Source organism: Varroa destructor, unplaced genomic scaffold (assembly GCF_002443255.2).
Source record: "Varroa destructor unplaced genomic scaffold, Vdes_3.0 BEIS01000003.1, whole genome shotgun sequence".
Classification (NCBI taxonomy): Eukaryota; Metazoa; Arthropoda; class Arachnida; order Mesostigmata; family Varroidae; genus Varroa; species Varroa destructor.
This window is the reverse complement of record NW_019211456.1, coordinates 17,179,482-17,206,569: the sequence shown is the minus strand read 5'-3', so window position 1 is coordinate 17,206,569 and position 27,088 is coordinate 17,179,482. Positions and strand designations below refer to the sequence as shown.

General features: G+C 41.4%; 1 protein-coding gene across 7 annotated transcripts; it reads left to right on the top strand.

Moving 5' to 3' along the window:
• The first annotated feature begins 175 nt into the window (after positions 1–175).
• On the top strand, positions 176–25,734 carry LOC147756596 (uncharacterized). 7 transcript variants are annotated; one of them, XM_086982331.1, is made up of 9 exons: positions 176–824; positions 5,306–5,422; positions 12,549–12,911; positions 16,084–16,266; positions 20,910–21,027; positions 21,421–21,635; positions 21,815–21,936; positions 22,666–23,153; positions 23,334–25,734. In XM_086982331.1, the coding sequence occupies exons 3-5, from the start codon at positions 12,818–12,820 to the stop codon at positions 20,957–20,959; spliced, it is 327 nt and encodes a 108-aa protein (XP_086838457.1). In that variant the 5' UTR covers positions 176–824; positions 5,306–5,422; positions 12,549–12,817; the 3' UTR covers positions 20,960–21,027; positions 21,421–21,635; positions 21,815–21,936; positions 22,666–23,153; positions 23,334–25,734. The 7 variants fall into 7 exon arrangements, 5 of the variants coding, with proteins under 5 accessions (XP_086838457.1, XP_086838456.1, XP_086838455.1 ...); XM_086982330.1 differs by having other exon boundaries at positions 22,393–23,153; XR_015322858.1 differs by having other exon boundaries at positions 16,001–16,266; positions 21,815–23,153.
• Positions 25,735–27,088: the final 1,354 nt, after the last annotated feature.

Below are 27,088 nucleotides of genomic sequence, written 5' to 3'. Positions count from 1 at the left end.
AATTTGTCGCTATTGTCTGGTGGCGCACTGAGTGGCGGTCAGAACCAGAGTGTTATCCGCTTGCGTAGCCGTATCAGAAAGGAGACACGGTTACCGCTATTGTATGAAAGGCTCATGCGAGAGAAACACGAGCGTGGCCGGCAAATTGGCCAGCGAACATAGCAATAATAGCGACGATGCAGGCGACAAACGTTAAGGTAGCGGATATCGCACGCTGGATATTTCGCTTGGATACTTTTCTAAGATGCACTCATGAGCTCCTCTGCTGTTCACGGAAGTAGCGTTCAATGATAGCCGTGAGTTTGAAAACGTGCAGCTCACAGGTAGACGCAAACAATCGTTATAACGGTGACTACATAATGGTGCGCAGCGTATCTCGATGTCGGTTGGTGATACGTAAATTGAGTTCGCGAGTTAATTTACTAGAGCTCAAAATAAGTCTCAATACTGTCTAATAATAGGCAACAAGCGAGAGCTTAGCAGGTTTCAGCAGAGGTTTAGATTCGCGCGTGTGCCGATACTCAAAGTACCTTGTGGAAAATGTCTATCTGAACGTTTATTACAATGACGATTACATCTATACGAAAAGCATGACATGTCTGGAGTGCAATTAATTAATCCGATCTTTCCCATTCTCTTTCGGACTCATCGGGGAGTGTCGTTACTCACTGAGGTTTAGAATAAGAAACGAGAAGCCCCAGTTCGAAACCAGGACTTCCTTGCGATTGTATTCAATCACGGAGTGGAAGCGCTGTTTTGTGTATCAGCCAGTATGCGAAAATGTTCACAAACCCAGGCTAACTCTTTTGCTTTTCGAGTTTACGGTGAGTGAACACCCACCTCGGCACCGCCATGAGCTCATCGCCCACAGGCTCTTATAAATAACGTACCGCTTCGAGGTTACCAGTCGAAGTGGCAAAATCGCGTGAAGAACCTTTGCGCCGTTTCACATCTACACTGATAATGGCATTAACTTAGTAGATTTATCGATGTTGAGCTGCGACTTGTGGTCAGTGTGTGCTAAGGTTCCTATGCTAGATAAATTCGCCATAGCAACATCATTAAACAATGAACTATAAATAATAATGCGAAAAAAAATTCTAATTCCATGAATAATGCACTCACTCTGAAGTTCGTAGTGAATGAGTTGCACGAGGCCAAAATGTTCATTAGAAACGTTCAACGGTATGAGCCTTTTTGATATCTGCCTGAAGGCTGAGCATATTGGCTTGGCAATGGGCGCTCCTTCTGGTTACCAGTGAGACAGACGCGGTGAGTCACAGTCCACAGTTTCCCCTCCGAGGCTTTTCGAGTGATCATCACTAGTCGAATTCCTTTACGCTCATTTCACCGCCATGCGAGTACCTCGTCGCCGCCGTCAAAGACATACGTACTTATAGACGCCATAGAGTGCATTAAGCATCTACCCGCTGCTCCATTCAGCCATCCTTTCACACCATCTACCCTTTGAGTGGGCGTCTGGTCCCTCTCCTAAACCCGCCGTTTTCCAGTCGAAATCTGATATAAACCTAGCTATAATGAGTAACCACGTATCTGTTACAACGATATTTGGGTATTTAGCTAAGAGTTACAGTTGTTCGCCAAGGCGTAGGAGGGTTATAGAAAAGTTAAATCAACAAATCTAATCGAGCTCATAATGAGTTTGGTCTCAAATACATTGGGGGTTACCGCTTTAAAAGGTGCGCCTCAACTTATCGACGGCCTTTCTTTGTTACTGAAGCTTTAAAATTAAACCAGGAAGATTTGAGAAAAATTGAAGATACCCAGTGCATTACGCATAGTATGTGTCGATTTGATACTGTTTTAAAGGTTAGCTTGTCTATTCTGGAAATCCTATTCATTACTAAAATAAAGATTTTTATGAAGTGAGGCTGTCGAGTAGAATTAGTTGGAGACTCACTCCCTTTTGACGTATTCGATCCTCAAAAACTTCATTACAGAAAAAGTTTAACATAAACTTTACGCAAATTCCACACTGCACAAGTCGGTAGTTGTCAACTCAACATGGCGATTTCCTTTTGTTGTCATTTTCCGGTAGATTTAGGCAATTTCCTTCCACAGCATTTTTTCTGTTCGTATTTATATCTGACAAAATTCTATCAAAAAATTTCAATAATACCCGGACCGTCCAGAAACATCTATTGACAGTTACGCATGTGATATTTGAATGAATCTTCATCCCAGATGCCCTTTGGGCCAACAGCGTCGCCACTTTCTTTGAGCCTTTTTGGCTCAACTAAACGAAGGAGTAGAGGGGTACCGTTTCCGTAACTAATTTGTGCAAAACTACAATCACCGCTGCCGTCGTCATTGCTATCAAAGTTGAGGCCTTGTCCTTTCTCTGCAATCATGTCTCAGAATACCCAGCGAAAAATGCTCGAATGAGACGAAGGAATGGTACCGCCGCCAGTCGGGTTACCATTCTCTCTCAGTTGTCTCCAGTCGCGTTCATCTTTCAGGCCAAATCGCCTTCGACTTTGTCCCAGTTGAAGCGTTTTCCTAAAGGCTGCTTCGCGTGTGTCCGTCTAGTTGTACTCTAAGCGACTGTTCGGTGTACCCTCTCCTACGGGAGTTGACGAGATGCTGGACCACCTCTGAAGGTCCAACACCTCAAGCTAGGCTCTACTGTAACGCGATTAGATGCGCTCGGCTTTTTTTCGGACGGATGAACGGTTCGACGCGGCAGTGCTTTTGGTGGCGGCAGCCAGGACTAACAGCCGTCGGCTGTGGGGTAGTCATGGGCTGCGTCGCGGGTAGCAGCGTCATCGAAACCTATCAGGCTATACTCGGTATCTGTTGAACGGATGCGAAAAGACAGAAACACACGATCGATGGACTGAGTGATTTTTCTTACGAGTTCTCCCCCAACTTCTTTTTCCTATATAACAGCCGTACGGGTATCATTTAACGAAAGCTATCGTCCTGGGCGACGAAACGAAGAAACGGCATTATCCGTAGGAAGAGTCTGGCTTCAAGTCGCAAGCGCTACCGATTGCTCATCGCCTCTGCGATACATAACAACTCTAGCGTATATTTTGACCATTTGTGGTCCGGACAATGGATGGCTAACTAGTAAGCTGGCGATGGGCAGTGTGTTCGCATCGAATTAGGAATGCACAATATACAATGACTGGATACCGAGATTATTTTTTAAATATGTTACGTTTTCATGCCTAACGAACGATTGCTCCACAGGCTGCCGTACTAGATACTGAAATGAGCGATAAGCAACTGGCTTCAATGTATCTTAGCTACTTGTAGGAATGCAAAATATTTTCACAACATATATACCTATACAGGTAAAAGACCTGTACGTGGAGATATCCTGACAAGTAAAATTAACTTACTGTACAAGCTAATAGATTTTTTTTGTATTTGTAAGTATTTTATTTTGATGTACTAATGACTGGCCATGTTGTTTTAATACCACCGCGTACAGCTATAGTAATATGTGGGAACTGTTTTATTGCGAGTCGAATGTGCATTAACGACCTGGCGTTAGAGTTATAAAAATAAAATTCGTTGTTGACGCACGCTCTCAAGTACATTAGTTTTACTCTTCTTCTAAGTTCTTGAAGAGATGACAGGATGATAACGCGGTCACATATTTTCTAAGTGGGGCAATTTCAACTTAGTAAGTTGACGAAGGGGAATATAACATTTAAAAGTGAAGCGTTCATGTCCTATTAGAAAAACACTTGAAAAACATCTAAGGTTCGTGCTTCGCTAAATGGAACAGGGCCATATAATATTTAATTAGGGATAGTCAGGTCAGAATAATCATATTGAACTTCTGTCGCTCATCTGGTGTGACTCTGTAGTATGCTATAATGGCTTTTGCTTATAACACCGACCAATGAATAGCCAGTACGGGCAAACGATGATACTGTTAAGTGAACGCGCTCTCTAATTTTGCTATTAAAGCCTGCAGATTTTTCATCCGACTGCCACAAACGGCATCGAGTTCGCCTGATAGACTAGGAAGCCTCCGCAAACCAGAAAGGTTGTTTCACAAGAAGCCACATTTCCTGACACCCAGAAATTCGGTGAACAGTCTATTCCGCTACTTTTCGAAGCCTCTCTAACATACCATACTGCAGATTGAAGGTCATAAGCCTTTTCGTAAAATTTTCTATAGGAATTTACCTCGAGTTAAGGACAAAGCATAGATGCTATGGTAAGTTTGACTTTGGAGTCGCAGTTACTTGAGAGGCTAGGTGTTCTAAAGGACAATATTCGCACACACCTCAGATGTGCGAGCGCTACAACTGCGATAGCTAGTAAGGGAAGGCTCTACGTGTAAATCAGCTTGTTGCCGTTTGGATTAATCTGAGGACCACCTACTTCGATCAGACGAATCAGATCGACCTAACCTACGCGAAGCTACCGACCTTTATTCTATAGCTCGCGTCATTGTCTCTATTCCAACATCACCTTCATAGATGGGAATGTCGGGGGTGATAGTGAAGAGTTTCAAACTATGAATGACGTATTCTTGTGTAGCTAGAGAGAGAGAATGTGTCCGACATCGAACATTTATTATCAACGGCTATGGGCTGAGTTAGCGCAAGCGAAAAGGTATTGATATTTTACTTCTTATAGAAATCAGTGAAATTTAGAATTTCATAAATCCTCTAAAGTTCTCGCTAAGTTGATTTCTAAAATTTACCTGGCCGGATTTTATATCAATAAGAAGTGTGAATAGGATGAAGGTAGTTTATTTAATTCATTTGAAACCGTTGGTCTCGAGCGGCCACCCCTGCCTTTTTTTAGTTTTTGAAGTTTTTTTTTCGTCAATCGACATGGTCTCATCGAATAAATATAATAGTTAATAGTTTTTAGCTAAAGTTGCCCAAGTTGAATCTGAACATTTGTGTTCTATGAATTTCTACGAGAGGAATTAGCAGTGCCGCTTAAAAAAGGCTTCTTTCTGTACAGTAGCGTACTACCTACGAATATATGAGCTATTTCAATGAAAATGTAACGAGCACGTCGTTGCGACATCGACTGACTCATTTACGAATTTTACAAGTTTCGTTGACGACCTCATACAGATCCATTACATGAGAAAAATGACGCTAGCTCGCAATTGATATTTTAGAAATTGGCGATGTCGCTCTTTGATGCTAGCTGAAGGAATGCTTTCGTCACCCTGTTCCGACGGAACTTTGCACGTCGGGGAAACATGTGCGCCCTCGGATACGATATCCTATAGAAATTCAAATTCTATCGTGCAAACTGTTTAACGTTCTTTCTTGTTTCGCACGACTTAAGCGACTTTCAGTATTGAACGGTTGGAATCCTGTTTAACGTACTCGGTCAACTATGCCTGTCTGGCTAAGCTTTATGTTGAACAAAGCTAGAAGTCACCGTTGACGTGAGACTCGTCCGTACTTAACATGTAAGTTATAAGTAACAACAAATAGTAGTTACTGAATATGCGAATAACGAAGTATAGTGTTTTTTTCAGTTGTCAGCGTTCAGCTTAAATTCGTATATTCTTACTTTTTGTACGTAACTTCGGCACATATAATCGTGCACCGCGGTAACTGCTTAGTTATTTCTAAATATAACTAATGATTATCGGTGTACATATATGCCACGTACGATGCCATTTAAGCGACTTAGTTAGCTGTTCAACTCATCTGTGCCTTCATTATTGATTTCGGTACATTTTTTTTTTCGTCCTTTTTGGGACTTTCGAAGATATTCCCCTCTCATCGTTTGTCGATCTGGTAGCCGACAGTTCTAGCCAAATGCCCGACCGATACTTACGTCAACCTGTACATAAGTAGTTTACAGAGATCAGCGACCGGTTTTAGTCAGTCACGCGGATCGTTCGAGGTCATCGTCAAAATCAGATAACAATAATAGCGATTATAAGTGTACGTGAAAAAAATGAATCGTTTGCTTGTTTGACGAATTTAACGAATCTATGGAATACGAAGCAAAAAAGAAATCTTTGTGAGATCATCGGCAACAATCGTGATACAGACAAAGGCCCTGGCTGTCACACGCGGTCATAGAAACCCGAAGTATCGCAAAATCGGTATGACTTTTCGCGGGCTTTCTGCCTTTAAAAATCGACAGAATATGGTAGAAATGAGGCATGCGAAAACGTCAACCGAGCCGGATGAATGCTCTATATCATACGATGAAAGGAACGGCGGAACGGACACGACCTGCCGCGGGCTGCAGTTCGAAATAGTGATAAAAATTACGGATCACCTTCTCCTAAAAGTATCTAACCGCCGAGCTAGTTATAACCTTCTTCTGCTAATCATTGATATTTATCAATAATACTGCTCCTCGTATACAGGTGGGTTCATGATGACGACAGCAGAAGTCAATAGGGCGGGAATTTTGATACTCTCTCCACACGGACGTACAAACCAGTAGACCAGATATTTTAAGATATTTTCTAGCTAAATTATATTGATTCATCGCATTGCGAGCCAGCAGTAGAATGCCATTCATTGATAGATAACGCTGCGTCTCATTAGTGCCAAGCATTTGAGGCCTCCAAAGGTTACCGACATAATTGATTAATGATATAATAGTACTATCAATATTATCCAAAAAAATGTAAAATAATAACTAAATAAGAATTAACAGTGTCTATTAGCTTATCGTATTGTAGGCTGTGTACATTAAATTCCTGTCTGAAGAGCACAAATCGTTTTCTCTGTGATCAAGCACTTGGGTCATGTGTGAAATTTCTTACTCTTTTGATAGTGTATCAATTGAACTCATTTAGATTATTTTAACAAAGAGCTTAAACTTTAAGTTAGCCTCTTGAATAGTACCTAGTTCAACTAATTCACTCCATTTACCCATGTATCCTGCTTTGTCCTTCTGATACGAGCGTTTGGTCGCAGGCGCTGCGATCTATGTGGTACTCCACGGCAGTCGCAGTCCGCGTTCACATAAGCTCACGCTGCCTATGAATCAACAGATCAATTCGCGGTAGCCTTCTGCTCTTTCTTCTATTGCTGCCTAATGCACTCCAAATGTTCTGGGAAAGCGTCTCGGAAGACTTGGTCAGCCGAAGAGTTAGAGGCGTAGATCATTAGCTATTAGCGATGTGTGGCAATGTTACACGGGGGCCAAGCTCAGCATATGCGTCTTAGGAAACAGGTAGTTCCACCCATTAGCAGACCTCTGTTATACAAGCATGTTTGCACGGAAATTCGACACGAAAACTTGAAACTTGCGCTCGAAAGTCTGAAAACGCAGGGAGCTTTTCATCTCTACCGATTCGCTTAATGCGTTTTTGACAAGTACCTGTGTGTCGGTGTGCTGAACTGTGGAACAGGCAACGTCGAAGGATTAAGGTACCTAAGCAGAACTGAGTCCATGATACTCAAGATTCATTCTCCTGCCCAACGGCTTCTGTCTCTCTACGAGATTGGGAGTTACTCCGTTGTTGGTTGCCTGGCGCTCGTCCGTTTGCTACTTGCTGTATCGTATGCGCCGTTCTCGCCAAAAGTCGCTAAAGCAAGAAACATCTGGAAACCATAACTGTTCCAACGTGACAAACCAGAATATACGATACGAAAAGTAGCTAAATTAACACAGGATAATCTAGGAAAATGTTAACACTAAGGCGGCTGGGACCTACGGTGTTTTGACATGAAACAGTGCGGACAGGTATATGGGCCCGTAAATAAATTAATGGGCAAATAGTGTTGCATGATATATCTATTCGGGTTAGCTATAACTTCAGCTTCTCTATTGAACGCTTGAAAACCTAAGCGGAAGATACTTACGCATTACTTTCATAATATGCACTGTTAATTTATCACTACTTAAGCTAACTTGTATAAGATCACGAGTTTAGATATCAAGTGATGCTCGACAAATTTGGTCATTCGTTCTTTTTCCTATAAAAAAAAAGATGTTTTTGATCGCAGTTTCAGAGATGTCGAAATATATCCTACCCTTAAGCCAACTAATTCATTTGTGACGAAGCTACTAGAGGTATCTGTGTCTAGAAGTTATAGGCCTGGCAAAAAACAGTAGGTTTAGCGTTGTAGGTGAAAGTGCGTGATGATTTCTTCACAAAATTCTACATTATACAGAATAATGAAGCTTTTTCAATGAAATGACGTTCTTTGCAGGGTGTCGCTAGTTTAGACAGGGTGTCTGAGGCTCAATGTGCTTATCTATAGAATCTAGCACTCTTCGCCCTGTATTTTTTAATGTTTAGCAAGTAAGTCAGCGGCCGTTTCGCTTAGTTCCTATAGTAATGTATAATTTCATACATACAAGCAAGCAACACGTCGAAGTGGCCTACAGATGCTTGCTGGAGGAAAATCCTTAGACTCAGACCGCAGTGAGCAACCGTCGAATGGTCTCCATTAAATAGATACATTATTAGAGGTAGACAAAAATTGTTGCTGCTAAAGTGAGATAACTCTGTTGACATGGCCATCACAACGTGCCACCACCTACACAAAATTAACGTGTCCACCGGCTAAGATCAAGTTAAAGTTAACAAAAACGCCTCAGTAGCTGTGCTCGGCTCCCGATCTGCTTTGCTGGTGATGTTGGCGATGCTAATGGAGAATATAATGCAGGAGATTAAAATGCAAAATACAGAGATTGATGGTACTAGGAATTCACCATAATCTATTTATCTATGTAGTTTGCTCCCTCAATTGTTCGCACTTACGTTTCATTGCCGGTTTGTGGTGTGCCACTAGCTACCGTTTTCAACTACTGAAAATCGACTCTTGCAAAAAAAGGCCAGTCCGCCAGCGTTGCCTGATGATACGCTGAGCGCAAATTTGTCAAGGAAAAAGACCTTTTCATAGCGAGCATGACCTCTGGACGTGTTACGCAGGGAACAGGGAATAGACGAATACGTGGCGCTTACAAAGAGGTAGTGGCAACTCACTACGGTACTGAGAATGATCGCGGCGATGGTCACAGGAACGACGAAGACAGATCACGTTCAATGGGATGCTTTCAGCCCGTTCGGCCATAGAAATTTACGCAGAACCGATTGTAGCAGCAGCACAGCGGCAGCGGCAGCAAATGTAAGAGTATGCACATCAGTCATTGTGCATCCTTTTACATTGATTCGTTCTGAATGTGCAGTAGAAAACCTGTGCTTCGGAGTTGCTAGCATTTTAGCGATGTCTTGGTCGATGACGTTTGGGCGTGCCATCCTTCACCGTGATATGGACGCCTTAACGTTATCGTTACAAGTTGTTCTAACCTTATCGATAATGTCAGTCGTACAAGTGGTGACCGCAAGAAGATTGGATTGTCGAATAACATGTCGGATCAACAGGCAAAAGAAAGTCCGCCCTATTCCCGACATGGTTCGGCCGTTAGCGCAGCTTCAAACGACTACTACAGCAATAACAGCAGAAGAATGGTATCAGTAAGCGCTCATGCCGTTAGCGATATGATGCGAGGAACCTGTTGAAGTTTTGCATCGATGACCACAAGACGACGCGAAGTCCAATGAGGGTTGTACACGCGAATGTGACCCAGGTCATCATCAGTAGCACTAACAGCGGCTACTGCTGCAGCGGCAGCAACAACAACAACAACAAGTCATTATTATGGAGCTGGATTCAGCTCGAAGCAACGCTGACAAATCTATAGCTGTAAATAAATGCGCGGTCAACAACTGAGGCTCGCTATCAATAACAACCAACAACATGATCCCAGGCTTCGGCGTTAAAAAGACTAGGCGTGCACTTGAACACTATGTACCGCTATCGGAGATGTATTCACCTATTCATGATGATAAAGTCTTCCAGCAGGAATAGCATGGCAGAACGTGTCAACAATGGCCGAGAAAAGAATACGATAAGATCTGTGTAGACGACTAACTAATCTTTTCATCAACGAAAACTTGGTGCCGTATATTGTTGAAAGTCAAATGTGGCATACATCGTGCTACTGGGGAAGCTCACAAATAACCCAGTGCAATTGAGTTGTAAATTTGTAAGTACAATATATTTTACTGCATTCAAGTGATGGACTGCCTTAAAAGAAAAAGTAGATCAGACAGAACCAGTTTATCATATGGACTCTTGGCTATCGTAATAATTATGGCCAATACTCTCCTCTTTTCAACTAATATTCTATCTTTTATGTTCCCTTCCAATTTAAAGTTGTTGACACTGTGGTCAGTTTCGTATCCTCGATACCAGACTCTATTTGAATTATTTTTCTTTTTTAATCTTGTTGTCAACTTGACGTATACGTCAAAGCAAAGTTTCCTAGACGGAAATGGTGTGAAAGTAACGTGTTTAGCAAAGTATAAGAAATTAACCAGCAGCTTTACTGTGATGGTAAGGCCAAATATGGGCAAGATGATACAAAGACTATTACGAAAAAGGTAGCAGTAAGACGATTATGTGTCCTGTTATAATCGAATGGAGTGTTCAGAGATATGATCTTTGGGGCCGACACAGGTGCTACACAAAGGTGGAGAGAAACTGGGCGAAGTTTGTAGCGCAAATATCCGACTTGCGTTGTAGTAAGAAAGTGTTGAGATCAATGACTCTCAATCATCGATCTCGAATACATTTCGGATCATTTAGGTGACACTGTTTGATTACGGTGGTGAGCACCCCATAGAAGAGAAGCTCTCTTATGGATAAAGTCAGGTCTAAGTGTTCAAATGTACTGTTACGGTACCAGACCTTCGTCATACGGAGTCCCACTTTAAGGACCTGTGGCGGATCAATGCATACGTAGGTCCTTCTAACACGACTAACACGACGGTACCGTGAACTTTTACCGATTCATTGGTATTAAGAGATATGTTTAAGGATTCCCCTTAACATCTCCTGTTTCAATTGGGACACGCCGCCATTATGGCTTGTTTCAGTACATACAGTAAAAAAATCTTGTTGTGTCAAAGAAAACATCTTTTCTACAATCTTAAATGATGATATTGAAAATACAAACATTTCACAAAAGCAGTTTCCGAATTATCTCATTTTGTTGTTGCTAATGAGTGGATGAACGTTATGAGCTAGGCCCGTTTATCATTGTTGCAGAGCATGTATGTAATCCTCAAGCCTCAGGCGTGTCATGAAGAATAGTGAATCATATATTAAGCGGTGTCCTCAATCCACCGCTGTTTAGTCAGCTCGTTATCTCTTGTACAAACCTTAATGCACTTCTGCGCACCCATACGAAACATACTATAGATGCAACCCCCATCACCTTCAACTTCAGGTCATAGGTGATCAACCAGTAAAGTCCCCAAACTCCGCACGAAATCCAAAGAAGCTGCTGGACGATGATCCTTAAAAGGTTTCCCGCAGAGAATGAACAATGTACTAGATAGTTGACATGTCGATTCTAGGAAAACGCAACATTACTGCAGTGCCAGCTATACAGGAACTCATATGTGGCGTTGCCAAAACTCCGTCTGAAATCACCGGTGGTTGCTCGAAGCAGGGGAACCGTGCGGATCGTAGTGTTGGCCAGATCTACTCAATAGCAAGCTAGCATTTGATGGGTAATTGGTGGTGTGCTGTTGTAAAGTTTCATATAGAGCTTGCTTTTTTGTCACGAGATCTAATGAATCAGTTTCCCAACCATTGTGTTCTTCGGTAAGTCTGTTCTTCTGGGTAGAAAATAATGGAATATTTACAAAGCCCGATAAAGACCTTACGGAACGCTGTTAGTGACATGCTCTCTTTTTCATCTAGACTTAATTGTGTTCATTTTACTATGTTTTATGCTGTTCGATACCTCTCAGTAGTTTTCCTATTGAGACCGGTTCTTTATGCACCGTATGCCGTAAAGACGTTCAGCGCAATAGTCTGCACACAAATTCTTCACAGGTGATCTCATACCACTGAGTTTGGTATGCCTGTGACAGAGTTTCGAATCCATTCTTGGCTGGTATGTGCAGGCATGCTCGACACTACCCATTTACGACTCCCTGTTGTTCTCTATAGTTTAAATTTATATGTAGAACATAATAAATGGTAACGAGACAGACTTTTACAGATCTTATCTTAGTGATAAAAAAAAAAAACGTCATTCCACTTTATGCTTCGTCTATGATGTTAAAAGCTATGTTTATAATTAACAGCCACTATGTCACAACAGATATTTTGGATTAATGAAACTCAAAGCGCTTAACGCGTAGATGAATTTTTCTGATGGGTAACACCCCTATCGGCTGAGCACTCTTGCCTCCTGAATGCGCTCCTCATACGAACCAGAGTGTTATGCACCAAGACAAGATATCTAGCTAACTTTAATGGCTGTGTCTTTTCATATATTGATGGCTAGTTAAGAAACAAAAAGCAATGTGTGAGAGGCCTGATATATAGAGAATTAGTGAATATGGTCCGTATGCTTCGTACCAGCCATTTTGGTCCTTAGGCTGATTGGGCTGTTTCCCTCTTCTCTCTCTTAAGAGAAAGAAATGAAGCTTTCTTTCTCTGTGTAAGGTTTTGCTATAATGTGAGGGCGGCAGTCAGACTCTAATTGAAAATTGCTATTCGTTTATGCGTCATGTACCCGGACGCCTACCGAAGTTGCTTGTGGCTGGTACCGTCTCCCTGTGGAGCTAATAATATCTGTGCTGCCATGCGATTGATTAGACTTACACGTATCTGCGCGTCATCGTTGTCTTTGCTGTAATTCACGTACGTTCGTGTTCGAGCCTGCGTCCAAAGCATATGAGAAGACAGATTGCAGAGTCAAGGACCAATGAAGAAGCCTAACCTTTGCTGGAGGCGACAACCGATATAATGCGATACTGGCGTCCACTAACTTCTGCTGCGGGCCAAACAAGCATCATGGAATGCGTAAATTGTATACACGTGGCGGTTCATCGACCAAGAATATGCTCAGATACATACTGGTCATCTTTTTCGTTTTTCTTCATCATTCCCCAAGTAAGTCAAAAACAAAGGCCCAGAAAAAATCGCGGACGGCGGTAGCCAATAGCCACTTACCTTAGGTGCCTTGATACCAATACCGATACACTGCTGAGAAATGCGTTTGCTTACCTTACATTACTGTATAATATTTTGTACGCTGCCAATAAGATATACATAAATTCGATAACAATCCGAAGGTGTTGAGGCACCCTTAACTAGCGAGAATTAGGTTCATCTCTTCCTTCACGACTAAGTGGTTATGTTTAAAGAACACCGTTAACGAAACGGTGATATAAGGGATCAATAGCCAACCGAACGGTATCGTGGGTAGCTCAGTGATGCTCGTTTTCACTCTTCAGTAGAAGCGAAGCTCAATATATAAAGGCCTCCACGCAACTCGATGGATTCAATCGATGGGACTGATACCAGCGCAGTGATCTTCCGTACGATCGTCTCGTGTCGAGCTTTCGTTTCACGTCGAATGTTCATTGAAAATTCCGAAAAGAAAAAATTGTATTTTACTGAAGCCAATGATCACAATTGTAAGTAAATTTGATAAGTTCGAATCGAAATCAGATGCTGTATATATTTACACATACTCGTCGATTCATTATCGCTGCAAAGCTCGATAAACGTGTTGGCTCTTCTGTAGAACTTCTTCTTAGAAATATCCCCTTGCACGTAAGTAACCTGATGGTTTAAGTGACTTGATGAACCTTTAAATTTTTATGATAATTTTTGCCCACGTGACGGCTTCTTGTTTCTACTTACACTCAAAGTGATTTTCTTCATCACGCCTTTCTAACTACGGGACACGGTAAAATCTCACAGATTTGAACATAGTGATTCATCCTTGGGGCTACTAGAGCAATACAGCTACTGGGGAAGATGTCGAAGCTTAAGCGGTCAGCAGGGGTAGGATGCAAGATTAAACTAAGGGAATAGATAAGGTGTGCGGAAAACTAAATTATTCTACTGTTATTTAAAGGGGGAGCCCGTAGGGGAGACGTGCGCCATCATCTAATGCGTGATTCGGCGTGAAATCTCAATTGAAGTACATAACTTTTTGCAATCATCATTGAAATAATGGTCATCATGCTCGTCTCTATTGAGTTGTATGGGCAAACGATTTTATTACGTGTAGTAAAAATTATTGACCGCATCGAGTTCAGATTCTATCAATGAAGCTGCTTTATCCGGTCCAAGTGGATATACATAGAATACAGGGTGATGCGTCCAAATTGAGATTAATGCCTCGTTTTCAAGATTCTTCTATCTACAGAAATAGATACGTGAACAACATTTTTTCATGGGCTAGAAAAGGCCACTTCTGGCAGTTATACCTATTCAATATAACTACCATTAACCGCGATTCACTACTCTTATTGAAGTTCCAAACCAATCACTACTCATTTTCAAAATATTCATTTTTTAATCTGCAAATATTCTTTTAAGAATAGCAGTACGTCAATCGGTATTGATAGACGTAATATCCTTAAAGTGTCGCTTAGCTACGCTACATACAAAGAATTCCAGCGGAATTCAATTTTAGCGGGCCTGATAGTAAGCCAAAGATACGAGGGTACAAAACGGCCAAAAAAGATCTTAGACGGTATAAAGAAACGCAAAGAAACTCAGAAAGGCCAACCGTTGGAGCTTATCTAGACGACCTAGTCAACAACTAATATTTTCTTCCCCTACACAGCCGTTAAGGTTTGTATCGAAAACCTAAATATATCGAAGATGGCCCTTTGAGCCATTTAAATCCCTTCAAATTTAAACCCTATCAAGGATCTTTCGGTCCTATTTAAAAAAAAAAAATAGCTTTTGTCTGCTGCTAGCAGTAATCGAAGAAGGCACGGCTATTGCGCGAAAGCCTTCCCCAATCTGTGATCATCATCCTATTTTATGTATGTCAAAAGTACCTATGCATTTATACCTTCCTACAAGACGTTCAACGAGTCTATTCCGATGCGCTGTTCAATATACAAAATGGTTCGTTTACCGGCGTGTGGAATGGAAGAAAGTGGAAGGAAGAAAGCGGCGAACTCTAAAGCAAGGCTAACAAGTTGGCTATTTAGCAGAACTCAAAGTTTGTTTCGGTCGACTTAATAGGCTGTCCCATAGACACTACAACATGTCAATATACAAAACCTTGATGACTTGTGACGGTGCTTAGAGACGTTTAAACCTTTAAAATACGCTAGTACATTAGATTAGTAAACTGTGTAACGAATTAGATAAAATGCTCGCTACATTGTTATTTGAGAAAAATTAATCTGAGCAATTCGATGTCTTTCATTTTATCTATCAATCTTTTCTAAGAAACAAAAACAAATTTTACCCTCATAATCTCCTGTCGCAGCTGTGTTCTTTACTACCACCTTTAATAGAGTACTTTTTCTGCGTGGTCGCATCTCGGAGAATATATGCCATCCAAACAAAGGTGCGACATCCAAAAATTGCTTAAATAAAGGCCACATAATCGAGTCAGACTAGGACGCGCCTGGTGGCAGAACCACAGAAATGCTGGTCATAGGTAATATATATAGATTCTTATGAATGATGATTCCTCTAAGCAAAGACTTTCCATAGGTCAATGGGCGATTAGATACAGATATAAGCAGACACAAAGAATGCAACACAGGTCGACATATTGTAGCTTTGTGCTTGTCGTACTTAGTAGCTTATCTGTTTAGCGGGCACATTGGTCATATAGTTAGATAAAGATAACCTGCCCATAAGGTGATCAACGACAAAGACCATAAACATCTTTATAGAATCATAGAAAATGTTAAAAAAAAAAATGCCCCATTACTTCTACACTTCTATGAATAATTTAGGTAAATTATTGAATATTGACAGAGTTCATTTTGCTACTAAATAAATAAAGATTATATTATATCTTGTTTCAGGTTGTGATGTTCTTATAATGAAAAAATTCCAAAAAATCATTTGAGAATTTGCTTGGGAATAAAACATTTCAATTGACGATCGTACTTTTTGGCGCCCTATCGACTTGCCCTAAAGCATAAATTCAATTATCAAGCTGTTTGCTGTATAACGCATAACTAATTTTGTCACGTTGCGTGTCTTAATTTTAGTTGACCACCTGCCAACAGTTACGGATATTAAAGTTAAATCGGTTACTCTCAAGCTCATATTCGTTGTCCTTAATCGGTTCTAGCTGGAACACTAAATAGAACAAGACTGCGAAGATTATGGCCCCAACCCCAGTTTAAGACAAGCGTGCATACGCAGTACATGCATCGCATGTACATGTGCGGTGAAGTCCGTCTTGCTTCGGGATTCCTGCTGCTCGGAAATGCTTCGCTGCAATTTGCTGTTTGGAGCCCCAAGTCTAATCAGTGTAAGTATGTCTTTTATATTCTATAAGTACAGTTTCTAGAGTGGAATATGTAGAGATACAATAAAAACACGCTTCTAAATAAAGAACACAATGTGTGATTCCACGATTTGCTACTAGCTTCAGCAGGAACTAAACGAAGTGCCCATATATATATATATATATATATATATATATATATATATATATGAGCCATACTTTACACATAAATGTAATTGAACTGCAAATCTTGTTTATAGCAGTATCGCGGTCTGTGCAGTGGTCGATACAATTAAAGCAGCCATTTAATTCTTACTCCTCTTCGCTCCTCAAATTGACGAAAACATCTGTGCATCTGTAGTAGAGTGAGAAGATTTGGTGCAAGAGCTGGCTATAGGACCACCGCCGTTAGAAGGAACGAAAGCCAAAGGTTCGAATCGGCCGGTTCCGCCGTGAGCATCTAAACAGCGTCCGGCCAAACCGCTCGGACCGCAGTTGCCGCTCTCGCCTTTAATTTTTCCTCTCTCGGTTCAGCGCTCATCCCATAAACACTTGGCTGAATTGCTTATACGCCGTCAGTGGCCCCATGGACCGCTGCTCCCCGAGCATTTGGGCCTCGCCCAACTTCACACCTTGAAAACATCACCACCAGCGCCGACATCAAGACCATCCACAAGGCAGTTATCGACTGATCAACCCCCACGGAAGCGGCGCGGCGCGCGTTTCGTCAAGATCAACAACAATGGATCCGCGTTCACAGCGATGACGGGAACAAAAGCGGCAGCAGCAGTATCGGTGGCGTTTATGAGGCAAAGGCACGTTCTGATCAATGGGGGCCGTTCAGGCGTTTCACCGTCTTGCACCCTCCTTTCCCTTTTCTGTTTGTCCCTTTTGGCTTGACGTTGATTTTCGATCTCGTCCCTCGCGGCTCGAGTCAGCATGACTTGTCGTATGCTTGAGTAGCTCATGTCGTGTGCTGCTATGAAAGTATATATAATGTTATAATCCGCCTGCCCGATATCTGTAAGGCGTGGAACAGCTGCAACGGTTGCTGCTGCTTCTGCTATTAATGGCTACGCATTTTCGTACACATATGCTTGTCCGCACGACGGATTTGTTCTTTATTTTTAGCCAAGGCTGTACGTTCCCATAGATATATCTCTGTCTCGCTGCGTGTTCCCTCGTGTGTGTGCGTCCTTAGGATCAGCGCTGCCATCGGTGCAAATCCTCCGCGCCAACAAGTCACGCCCAAAGAAGACGATCAACAGATCACAGACCATGGAGGATTACATGTAGATATGACAGCCACATACAGCCGATGACAAGGATAAAAGTCTTCAACAAAAAGAAGGAATAGAAAAATTAAAAGCGAAAAAAACAAGTAGAGAGGCTTAAGAAATAGCGCAAAAATGCGGTAGACCAAATTTGATTGAATTGCTGCACAACGGACAGCCACTGTTTTTTGAGCTGAATGGCAACCGATTGTGGATAGGCAAGCGATAAGTTAACAACGCTTATGGTGGTTTGTTGATCGTAGTTTTTTTGTTCGTTACGAACAGGCGGCGCCAGCCACCTTGTCTCTCCTAGAACCTGTCGCCTCCCAGGACTATCCCAGATGCGCTGCCTTAAGTCAATATTCAAGTAGTCTTTTTCCTTATTAGAATGATTTAGTGCAAATGAAAAAGTGCTGACTCCAACGAATAAAAGGTGATATCTTAACTGTGACCAGAAAGTTATTCATTGATGTAAATTATTGTTGTTTTCTGTTTATTTGCACATTGTGCTGTTTCAACCCTAAGCTAGTTCTATCCCGAAGTAACTTCATGCAGGCTATCATATCAAACCTTTTTTATAACTTTGTAGATTATTCGAAGAGCATAGGTTCCGAGCGGCATATCCATTTGACACTACCAGCAGGTAGACCCTATCTGTCTCATTGAGACGAGAACATGACTTTATGTCCTTAAGAGCTGATGGGGACTAACGGTTGGCTTCACTGTGAAGTCGTTAGACTACACCATGCCTTTCGGTCACAGCACACACGTCGTAAAAAATTAACTTTATCACCGCGCAATATTCATTCAAAGCCAATCTTTTCTCTAAAAAAAGTTAAACGATATTCTAAAGGAGACTGGAAATCCTCACGTGTCCTCGTCAGTAGGATCAGTTTCTAAAAGTTTGGTTGCTGAAAAATAAATCTATTCCTATCAAAAAACGGCTAGAGAATGCTTCTCATGTACAGAAAGTTGTTTAAAAGTCGGTAAGCAGAACGATGTAGTTCATTAGAAAAGCAAACGTTTCAGGGTCGAAAAGCTCAACTTCGGATTCATGGCATATTGTGACCTATATTGTGCATATCTTACCCAAATATCTTCTAAGAACTGTTTTCGTTACTTAACGACACTTATAGTAGACGCCACAGCCAAAACTTGAGTATAAACCATATGTATTTTTAGGCAGGGGTGTGGTAATAAATTTGTGCTTATATAGTAAGAGACTTTACAATGCGTATTGCCCCCAAAACATAATACATGAGATTCTACTGTTCTGGAAATAATATAATGTGTGTATGAAGTCTATATAGTGGAATCTCTCATCATTTCTTAGATTCTCCTTAGGATAGCTTCCTGATAGGGCAGCACTAGCAAATGCATACATTATTTCTTCAGAATGGTCATGTTTTAACCTCGTAGGATTAATACTACTCGAGGCGTTTGCCGTTGCTTCACTTTGCATCGCAGCGTCTCAGCGCATATTTTTGCGAGGCAACCCTTTGTAGATCGGGATCCGGGGGTTCGTTCTCACGGCGCTTTACAGAAATGAATAGTAAGCATGAGTTTGCTCGATGAGTCGGTCGTCTCTATCGGGCTAAGTGCTCTGTCATCTCGTGGCAATCTTTCTGTCTACTCTCGCTCTTCTTCTATCGGATCGTGGAAGCGTCGTGTGCCGCGGCGAGAAACTTTCGCGTGTTCTCGACTCATAGGCGAAGTGTCTTCCTACTTAAGATTGAGCCGCAACCTCGGAGAGATAGCTCTAGTGCCCTGTGTTTCCCTGTCCCTCTCCTGGTCGTCCTCCTGTCCTACTGAGGCCTGTGTTTTAGTGCTCGGCGAATGTTCGCCCGACCTCGATTCAAATTAAGAACTAGCGGGCTGAGCAAAGTCGACATACTGTCAAGCATCGACACCGCACCAATCACGTGAACGAAATTTCTAAGTACATGATGTCTCTTGTGACGCGGGTTCCCCGGTCGTGAACATCAGATGGTCGTGTCAATGATGAGGCTGATAGTGGTGTCGGTAACAGATAACCTTAGGGAGATTGGTAGACGTGTTTGTGACCTTTTGGAGGGACTTCGTATACTATTTTGTGTTGTTATCTATTGCAGTTTGCGCTCCAGGAGCGTTGATTGGACTTGTCATATGACTTGGTTCAGCTCCGCTATCGAAATAAAATTCCAGTAGAACCGTCTTCCAAAGTAACTCATCTTGAAATTTTTCTGCGAAATCGTTTAATGAGGCGACTTCTATTGACAACAGCTACGCACGTTATACATTTGAATACGTTTTAGAGTACGTATATTTTAAAAGGTAGCCATTACCAACACGCAGTTACATTTGAGAACAATATGATATGGCCAGATGGCGCTTCAACTTCGACCGATGGCTGTCGTCACTGTCGCTTCCGCTGGCTAAGGCCGTGACTCAAACCGCTACAGTTTTCTTTAATCGAACAAGTTACTGGTCATTTCTACCCTCAGCTTTCTTTTTCTTTAACTCTTCTTTTTCTTCTTCCTGCTCTTGCTGCTGACAGCAGTTTCGGTCAACAGTCGTGTGCACGAATATCCCTCTGGAATGGCTTTACCGCTCCTATCTCTTGCAGCGATCATTGACTGCTGCGCCCTCAACTCTCACGAAGCAAATAGAGCGTCAAGGTAGCCAACCACGTTCAGATCAGGGCTATAGCATAGATCTGGGTTGAAGGGGATCATTATGCTATCTAAACGACAGATCAGCTGGCGTCTCGGCTGATTTTAACTAGGCTCGTTCGACACGCAGGCCAGTCTGCCGCCCGCGACAGCCATAGCAGTTCAGATGCAGTTTATCGGGCAACGCTTTCTACCTACCTAACGCTGCCAGAATGCCATTTTGACGCCTGGACAGCAGCGGATCAGACAACGGCAAAGGGACGACGCCACCATGTCCAACCCAGTCATTCTATTTATACGCAAACTCCTTTTTATCCCTCCGTCTAGGCGAGCCTTAATGGTACGATTTCATCATATACGCATCTCCCTATCTGCGTAGAGACTTCGGTTAGCGTTCATCCACATCGCTTTGACAGTCGTAGTATATGGCCACCTCTCAGTAGGGTCTGCAGACATAGAGGCTGGCTATCGGCCAGCCGAATGAGTGTACGTGTGCGTATAGAGCTATTTTCGAAGCAATTATAACCACGCTTTGTTCCGTATATCACTTCCCTAAGATGGTACAGAGCAATAGACTGTAGATGTCCGCTGTTTATTTAGAGGTTTAACAGTCTCTCTATGCTGTTATGCGTTTCGCAAGTGAGGAATCGAAGGGAGATTTTTTAACCGAGTTCAGCGGCCGGGAAAGCCATATAGACTGTATTTATCTTATCTTGTCTGTGTTTCTTTACGTACAAAATAGATGCCAGCAATAAAGATGATGACCAGTTGTGGTGTTCTGGGAACGCTTAAAGCGAGCAGCGCTCCAACGTAAAAAATCCTTTGGTGATGACGTGGTTTGTGCCTAGTAATATGTAAAGGTAAATATTGTCGAAAAAAAAAAGCCATTGTTCTCTTGTAATTTGTTTTTTTTCATAGTTTCAGAATTTTGGTGTGGTGTTTGACCAGTAAAGAAATTCAATGCTCACCACACCTTGCCATTTGCTAGTTAGTAACTTAGTAAACGCTATGGTAAGATATTTATGTTTAGTCGTCCTACTTGTTTTTTAAGTTCATGATAGGTTAATCTGTATCGTTGGACAAAAATAGATTTGTTAGTGTGCACTACTCAAGACTATATTTTAAGAAATATTTGAAAAGATACTAAAAAGATCAAAATAGACATAAACTACTACCAGAAATAATCAGAAGATTTAGCGTTTTCATCTTGTCTATCAAATATTATCTCTGTTTATTATCTGCTTCTATTTTAGCCGAACTCGCCTAAGTGATCAAGGGAACGTGACTGAAAAAGCAGCGATCAGATACTTTATTTAAAAAACAATCATTATACATCACTATAGGAAAACATTTATCAAGCAAAACAGGAATAGACTACCAAGTGGAGGCAGTGTGTACCTTATGGACAAGGGGCACTTCATACATGACAAGTTTTTTTAATAAATCATTTAACCCGACGTCGTCTGGGGTAAGCGTTCACAAATCAATACACATAAATTGCTTTTCGATCTGTGCATTATTCCCCAGGGGCCACAGTAATTCAGACCAATATCGAAACGAGGCAACTGCCAAATACATCTGATCCGATTTCGATAGAAATGCTTTTTATTCGAAGCAGTTAACAGAGCTTAAATAAATGGTTTTCAGTTTGACGTTAGGCGTCGCTTTGGATGGAAGCTGACAGCACGAGGTGAGCCGATTCAGTATAGAGCCTCAATGGAGTCCCTCTGATCTGAGGGCACAAAGGACACGTTTATGTCGGGTCAGAGGTCAGTCATCTGGTGTAATGCTCACGTAGCTTTAAACCCAAAACCCGAGACACTGTTGACTAGAGCTTCCCTGGAAGGCCTATCCTACGGTACAACATATTCCTAAGCAGGCGACAAAATTAAGCTTCTTTAGTTCACTACTTGCCCAACTAACACTGGGCTTTCGGATTACAAAATACATATACCCTTATATCGCTTGTTGTTCATTGACTGTTTGTGTTAAAAAAAACCTGTCACGAAACCATGCTTTTCGGAGGTCGCTGCTATCTTGATCCACATTGGTTGAACGATCCTTCACTATTTTCGTTATCTTTTGGTCGTTCGTGGCAATTTTATTGATCATTCTCCGTTCTTTCTTTCTGTTTTTATAAGACTTTATTTACAATTGGCTCATCTAATACTATGTGTCGCTAATGCCATTGTCCGCAATGTCTATTTGATGAGTTTTTTTTACAGGAAGAGGTAGTGAGAAGGAGGAAGACCCATGTGCAATAGTCAATCAACCTCTCACATAATTAAAACAGCATAAAAACGCACAGAGCTCACTTCTGCTCTACACGGGTTTTAGAGCAGAAGTGAGCTCTGTGCGTCCACCTCAACAAACCCATATAATCGTTGAGCAGCTTGTTCTCTTTTTATTTTGACTGCCATTTCGGACTAAGCTAATGTCTGCTAATAACAAGCTCTAGAGACATTGTCTCACATAACCCCGTATCGGTTTACTTCTAGGGTTGGTCTTTAGCCAGTGCTCGATAGGCCAAGGATGCTATTAGCAGTTACTGCCTAACGCTTCCTTTCACATCGGCTGAAAACTCACATTACATACCCCTCGTGCACCATCTATATGCCTATGTTCCTGTCCAATTCCTATTTAAAAATCGTTTGAAATAACAAAACAGCTCTAAATACGGCAAGCTAAGCAGACGAAGATGATGGAGTAAACTACATTAAAAAAAAGTCAAACGACAGAGTCGAATTCACAATGAACAAACTTGTTAGGAGACGAACTGCGAAAGAAGGCCCTTATCTTAGGCTTTTATCATCGTCGAATTATATCAGCAGCCGCAACAACGTCACCGCCGCCGACCCGGTGGTTGACGCTTATCAGCCAACGACAGCGCTGAACGTTCGTTCGGTTACTTATCAGTAAGCATCAACTCATCTCGGAGCCCACTACGATGGGGTGGTGATTTCGGTCGTTTTCAGTAGTTTTCTCAGTAAGTTTGCTTTCATTTGCGGCTACCAAAAAACGAAACGCTAGGGTAACATTTGTACTTCACGCAAATAGACTTAAGAATACAGATGTGAAAAAAGTTGACTTTCTCCTGTTGCGCCGCTTACCGATGCAGCTAGGCGATAACCTTAAATGATGAAGTGTTTGGGTCTCTCGATTTCAGATGAGTGTGGGCTCGTCTATACTGTCTGCGTCTGATCGTAGCATAAATAAAATAATCCGACTCAACTTTACTAAGTAATCTTCTGTCGGGCGACGTACGCACAAAGAGATAGCGAGGATCAATCAATCAACTGCGCGTTTGACTGCTGTTGCCGCAGTCCGATAATAAACAAATGAGATGTTACTGTAAAGTCGTCATCCACTTAGGGAAAAACGGCAGTCTTCTCATGTGGGCGTCAGTTTAAACACGACTATAAATTAAAGGATTGCTGGTTATTATAACTCTGGGTAGTATGTGTCAAAGGAAATCGGCATGCATGTATGTGGCATTTTAATCGAGTCCTTATAAATGAAAGATTTTATGTGAGACAAGAATTAATTAGTAGCCTTGCAAGTAAGGTCTTTGTACATTTTCCCCTTACTAGAAGGTACAATGTACATCATAAGATGTGGTGCTCGCGTGGCTGAATCGGGGTTATTTGGAGTATCAGTGACCACTAGTGGTTATGAAACGGAAAAGGTAAGGCTCGTGGAAACGAAGTCATGCGAGCAGAGAAACTGTACAAACATGAATGCTATACGATTCTAGATGCTGAGATTTTGTACGATTATAATGTTGGCGCCTCGATTGAATAAGACTGGTACAATTGCAGACCACAACAATGGCCGATGTAGAGATTTTATAATGCGTTATCAACGTTTAAAGATAAACTTTTGTTCTTTATTTCGTAAATAGTGACAATACTTCCATGCTTGAGGATCAATTGCTAGTAAGTTTAATCGCTAAAAAGCGTAGATAGTACTTCTTGATAGGGAAGAATGCCGACTGGCCTTCAAGGCCTATACTTACGCAGACTTAGCGACACCTAGGCAGACCCAGTTATTTCCGACAGGTGCCATGTCCGAGAATCTATTTTCCTCCGGCCACTAGAAATTAGAAGGGACCGGAATTCGCTTGCTCGCGAATGGCAAGATCTGATTTGCGATCAGATACAAACGACTGCTCTAAAGTCGTGTCGTCTTTTTCACCCTCACTCATTTAGTAGTGATTAACTAAGAGAAACTAGCCATGAGAAGCTGATTCCACGAACAGCCCGAGGCTGGCGTATTGCGTGGTCGGGCTTGAGAGCCATCGATCAAGGAAGTTAACCAGTGTCCTCAAATACTACCTGCCTCAAATACTACCTAATCTGATACTAGATAATTTTCTATCGCTACACCAAGTTGACTCCTGGCTCTTTATAAAAAAGTATTAAGTGGTTTAAAAAGCAAAAGCGTTTTCTGGCAAAAGAAAGCGAATTTGCATGGCAAAGGTTAGCAAATATGGTCGTTTGCCTTTTACCTGACTTGGCATCTGGGGGAACGGCTTCAGGTAGCAGATGGGTGGTCGGACTATAAGCACATCAATCAAAAACTATTAGCGCTGAATTTGTTCCAATACGAGCGATAATGGCGGAATTACAATAGAAATTATGTCGAAAGCCAGAATTATAACCTTCACCATACACGGCTTGTATATCTATGTAAGGGAAATGTCTTGCCATTCACTGTGACACACATAAAAACAGTTACTGAACGCACAAGGCAAAACTCATTTGCCCTCTTTCACAACAGTCGGCTTCGAAGTTCACGACAACATACAGCGATTGAAATAATCGCGATGAAGGCTTTGTGGGCAAGATCGCCTCCCCATAGGGATAAGTAACGATAATACCGATCACGGATTTCCTATACATCAAAAACTTTTGCCTAATGAATTCATTTAGTGAAAAAACGTTTGATTTACATTGTATAAAAACGTATATAGATCTGCATACAAAGAGCATAGGCGCAAAACATATCATGAAGTTGAACAAAGATTATTTCAACTAAAAAAAATACGACGTCGTTTAAACTCCATGCTTCCTGGAAAAGGTTGTGCCTTTTAAAAGAAGGATAAAAAAAAACCTGAAATGGTCTTTTGGTTCATTGTTCAGCGTTTGTGTCTGTTGGTTCATTGTTGTGGTATTTGCAACTACGAGATAATATAAAAGTATCAATGTCCGATTTCTTTCTAACAAGTTTCATAGAAGCTTGATTACAGTCTTTTGTCAAGAAGTGTCATGAATACGGCCTAATTGAAGGCTGATAATTGCAAGCATTTTGACACACGGAGTAAACGCAGGTCAGCAAGGCAAATGAGAAAAGAAAAATTGGCAGAGTTTTACAGTAAGTTTTGATTTTTCGCCGATTAAAAACTAGAGTCACAACATAGCTCAAAAAGGCAGTACCTTTGTCAATATGTGCACCATATTACTATATAGACTAAATATATAAGTGTTATAAATAAATACTAATGTGTTATAACTAATGTAACAATGTATGCCAATTAAATAAATAAGTTGCTTCATATACATTTTTCATTTTTGCGAATTTTTCTTGCGCCCTGTTCACAGCATACTCTAGTTACCGAAAAGAATTTGTTTCAATGATATACTGTTAGCTTGTCAAGAGTAAGAGTCGGGTTTATGGATCATTGGATTACTGCTATAAAAGTACTAAGATTGTTCTACAAATAAAAAAAAAAAAGTACATTTTCTGGTCCTTCAAGATGATTAAAGTTTGGCATATACTTCGTATGCTTTATGCCTAAGCTTGCCTTGTCAAACGTTTAATATAAATTTAACAAAATACATATACTAAATAGTGAAGTGCGCAAGACTCAAGGCTACTCGATTTACTCAAAAGATGGTACAACAGACAGTCGGGTTACGCAGAACGCTTTGTATGATTCTGGGATAAGACAATCGCCCGTGAGGTCTAAACCCGATGAAGTAGATTAATTTTATAAGCACACGAACTTATTTCAGACTTAACAGTTCTAAGAGTATGTTTATCAAGTAATCGTTTGCATGAATAGCTTTTGTAAAGGCCATCGCAGGTCGCCCACGAGACGTTTGTTAAAGCGTTCTCAACTTCCAAGCAGAAAAGGTTCCGAAGGAACTTCGTCTCGTCAAAGAACGAAGTGTTTTCCTACGTCGAATTCAGGTTAGCGCTTATTGAATTCGAACGAGCGGAGCTCGAGCTGTACTCCAAATCGGTACTCTGCTCACGACTAATGAATGATTAAGCACGTCAGACACAAGGGGTTCAATGTCCCGAAGATTTTCCAGTTCGTTCTGCGTTCGCATGAAACAAACGCTGGCCGTTCAGTAGGTAAGAAATGCCATCTACATTATCTTGTTTCATACAAATGCACGTCACATTCGTTAATCACCGGTCATCAAGCTATCAGCGGAGCGAGGTCTTTGGACAATGCATGAACTGAAACAGAGACAAGAGTTCTAGAAAACCCAATAGCCGTACTAGAAAGCATTATGTAAAGGATATCTAACGTTCCAGACAACCCTCACACCGTCGCTTGCCATCGCTGAAAGGAGCAACCGACCGAAATTTTTTTCCCCCGAATAATGGCGATCAGATCTAGAGCAACGAAAATGCAAACAATTTTATAGATTTGTTTACATTACTAGTTTATAAATAAAGTGTGTAACGAGAGTTACAAGAGCATGCAGCAAATTCAACCGTGTCAATTTGCTACCAGTGATGTGATTTGTTTAGTGTTGACCCATTTCTTTAGTGGAATATTTGCTTAACAGTTTCATAGAAGCTTAAGTTTACAGGTCACAACTGTCAAAAATTGGAGTAGTCGTTTTCAAAAACACCAGCAGCGACCCATCGCTTCTCACAAAACTCAACGGCTATAAAAGCTGCTCA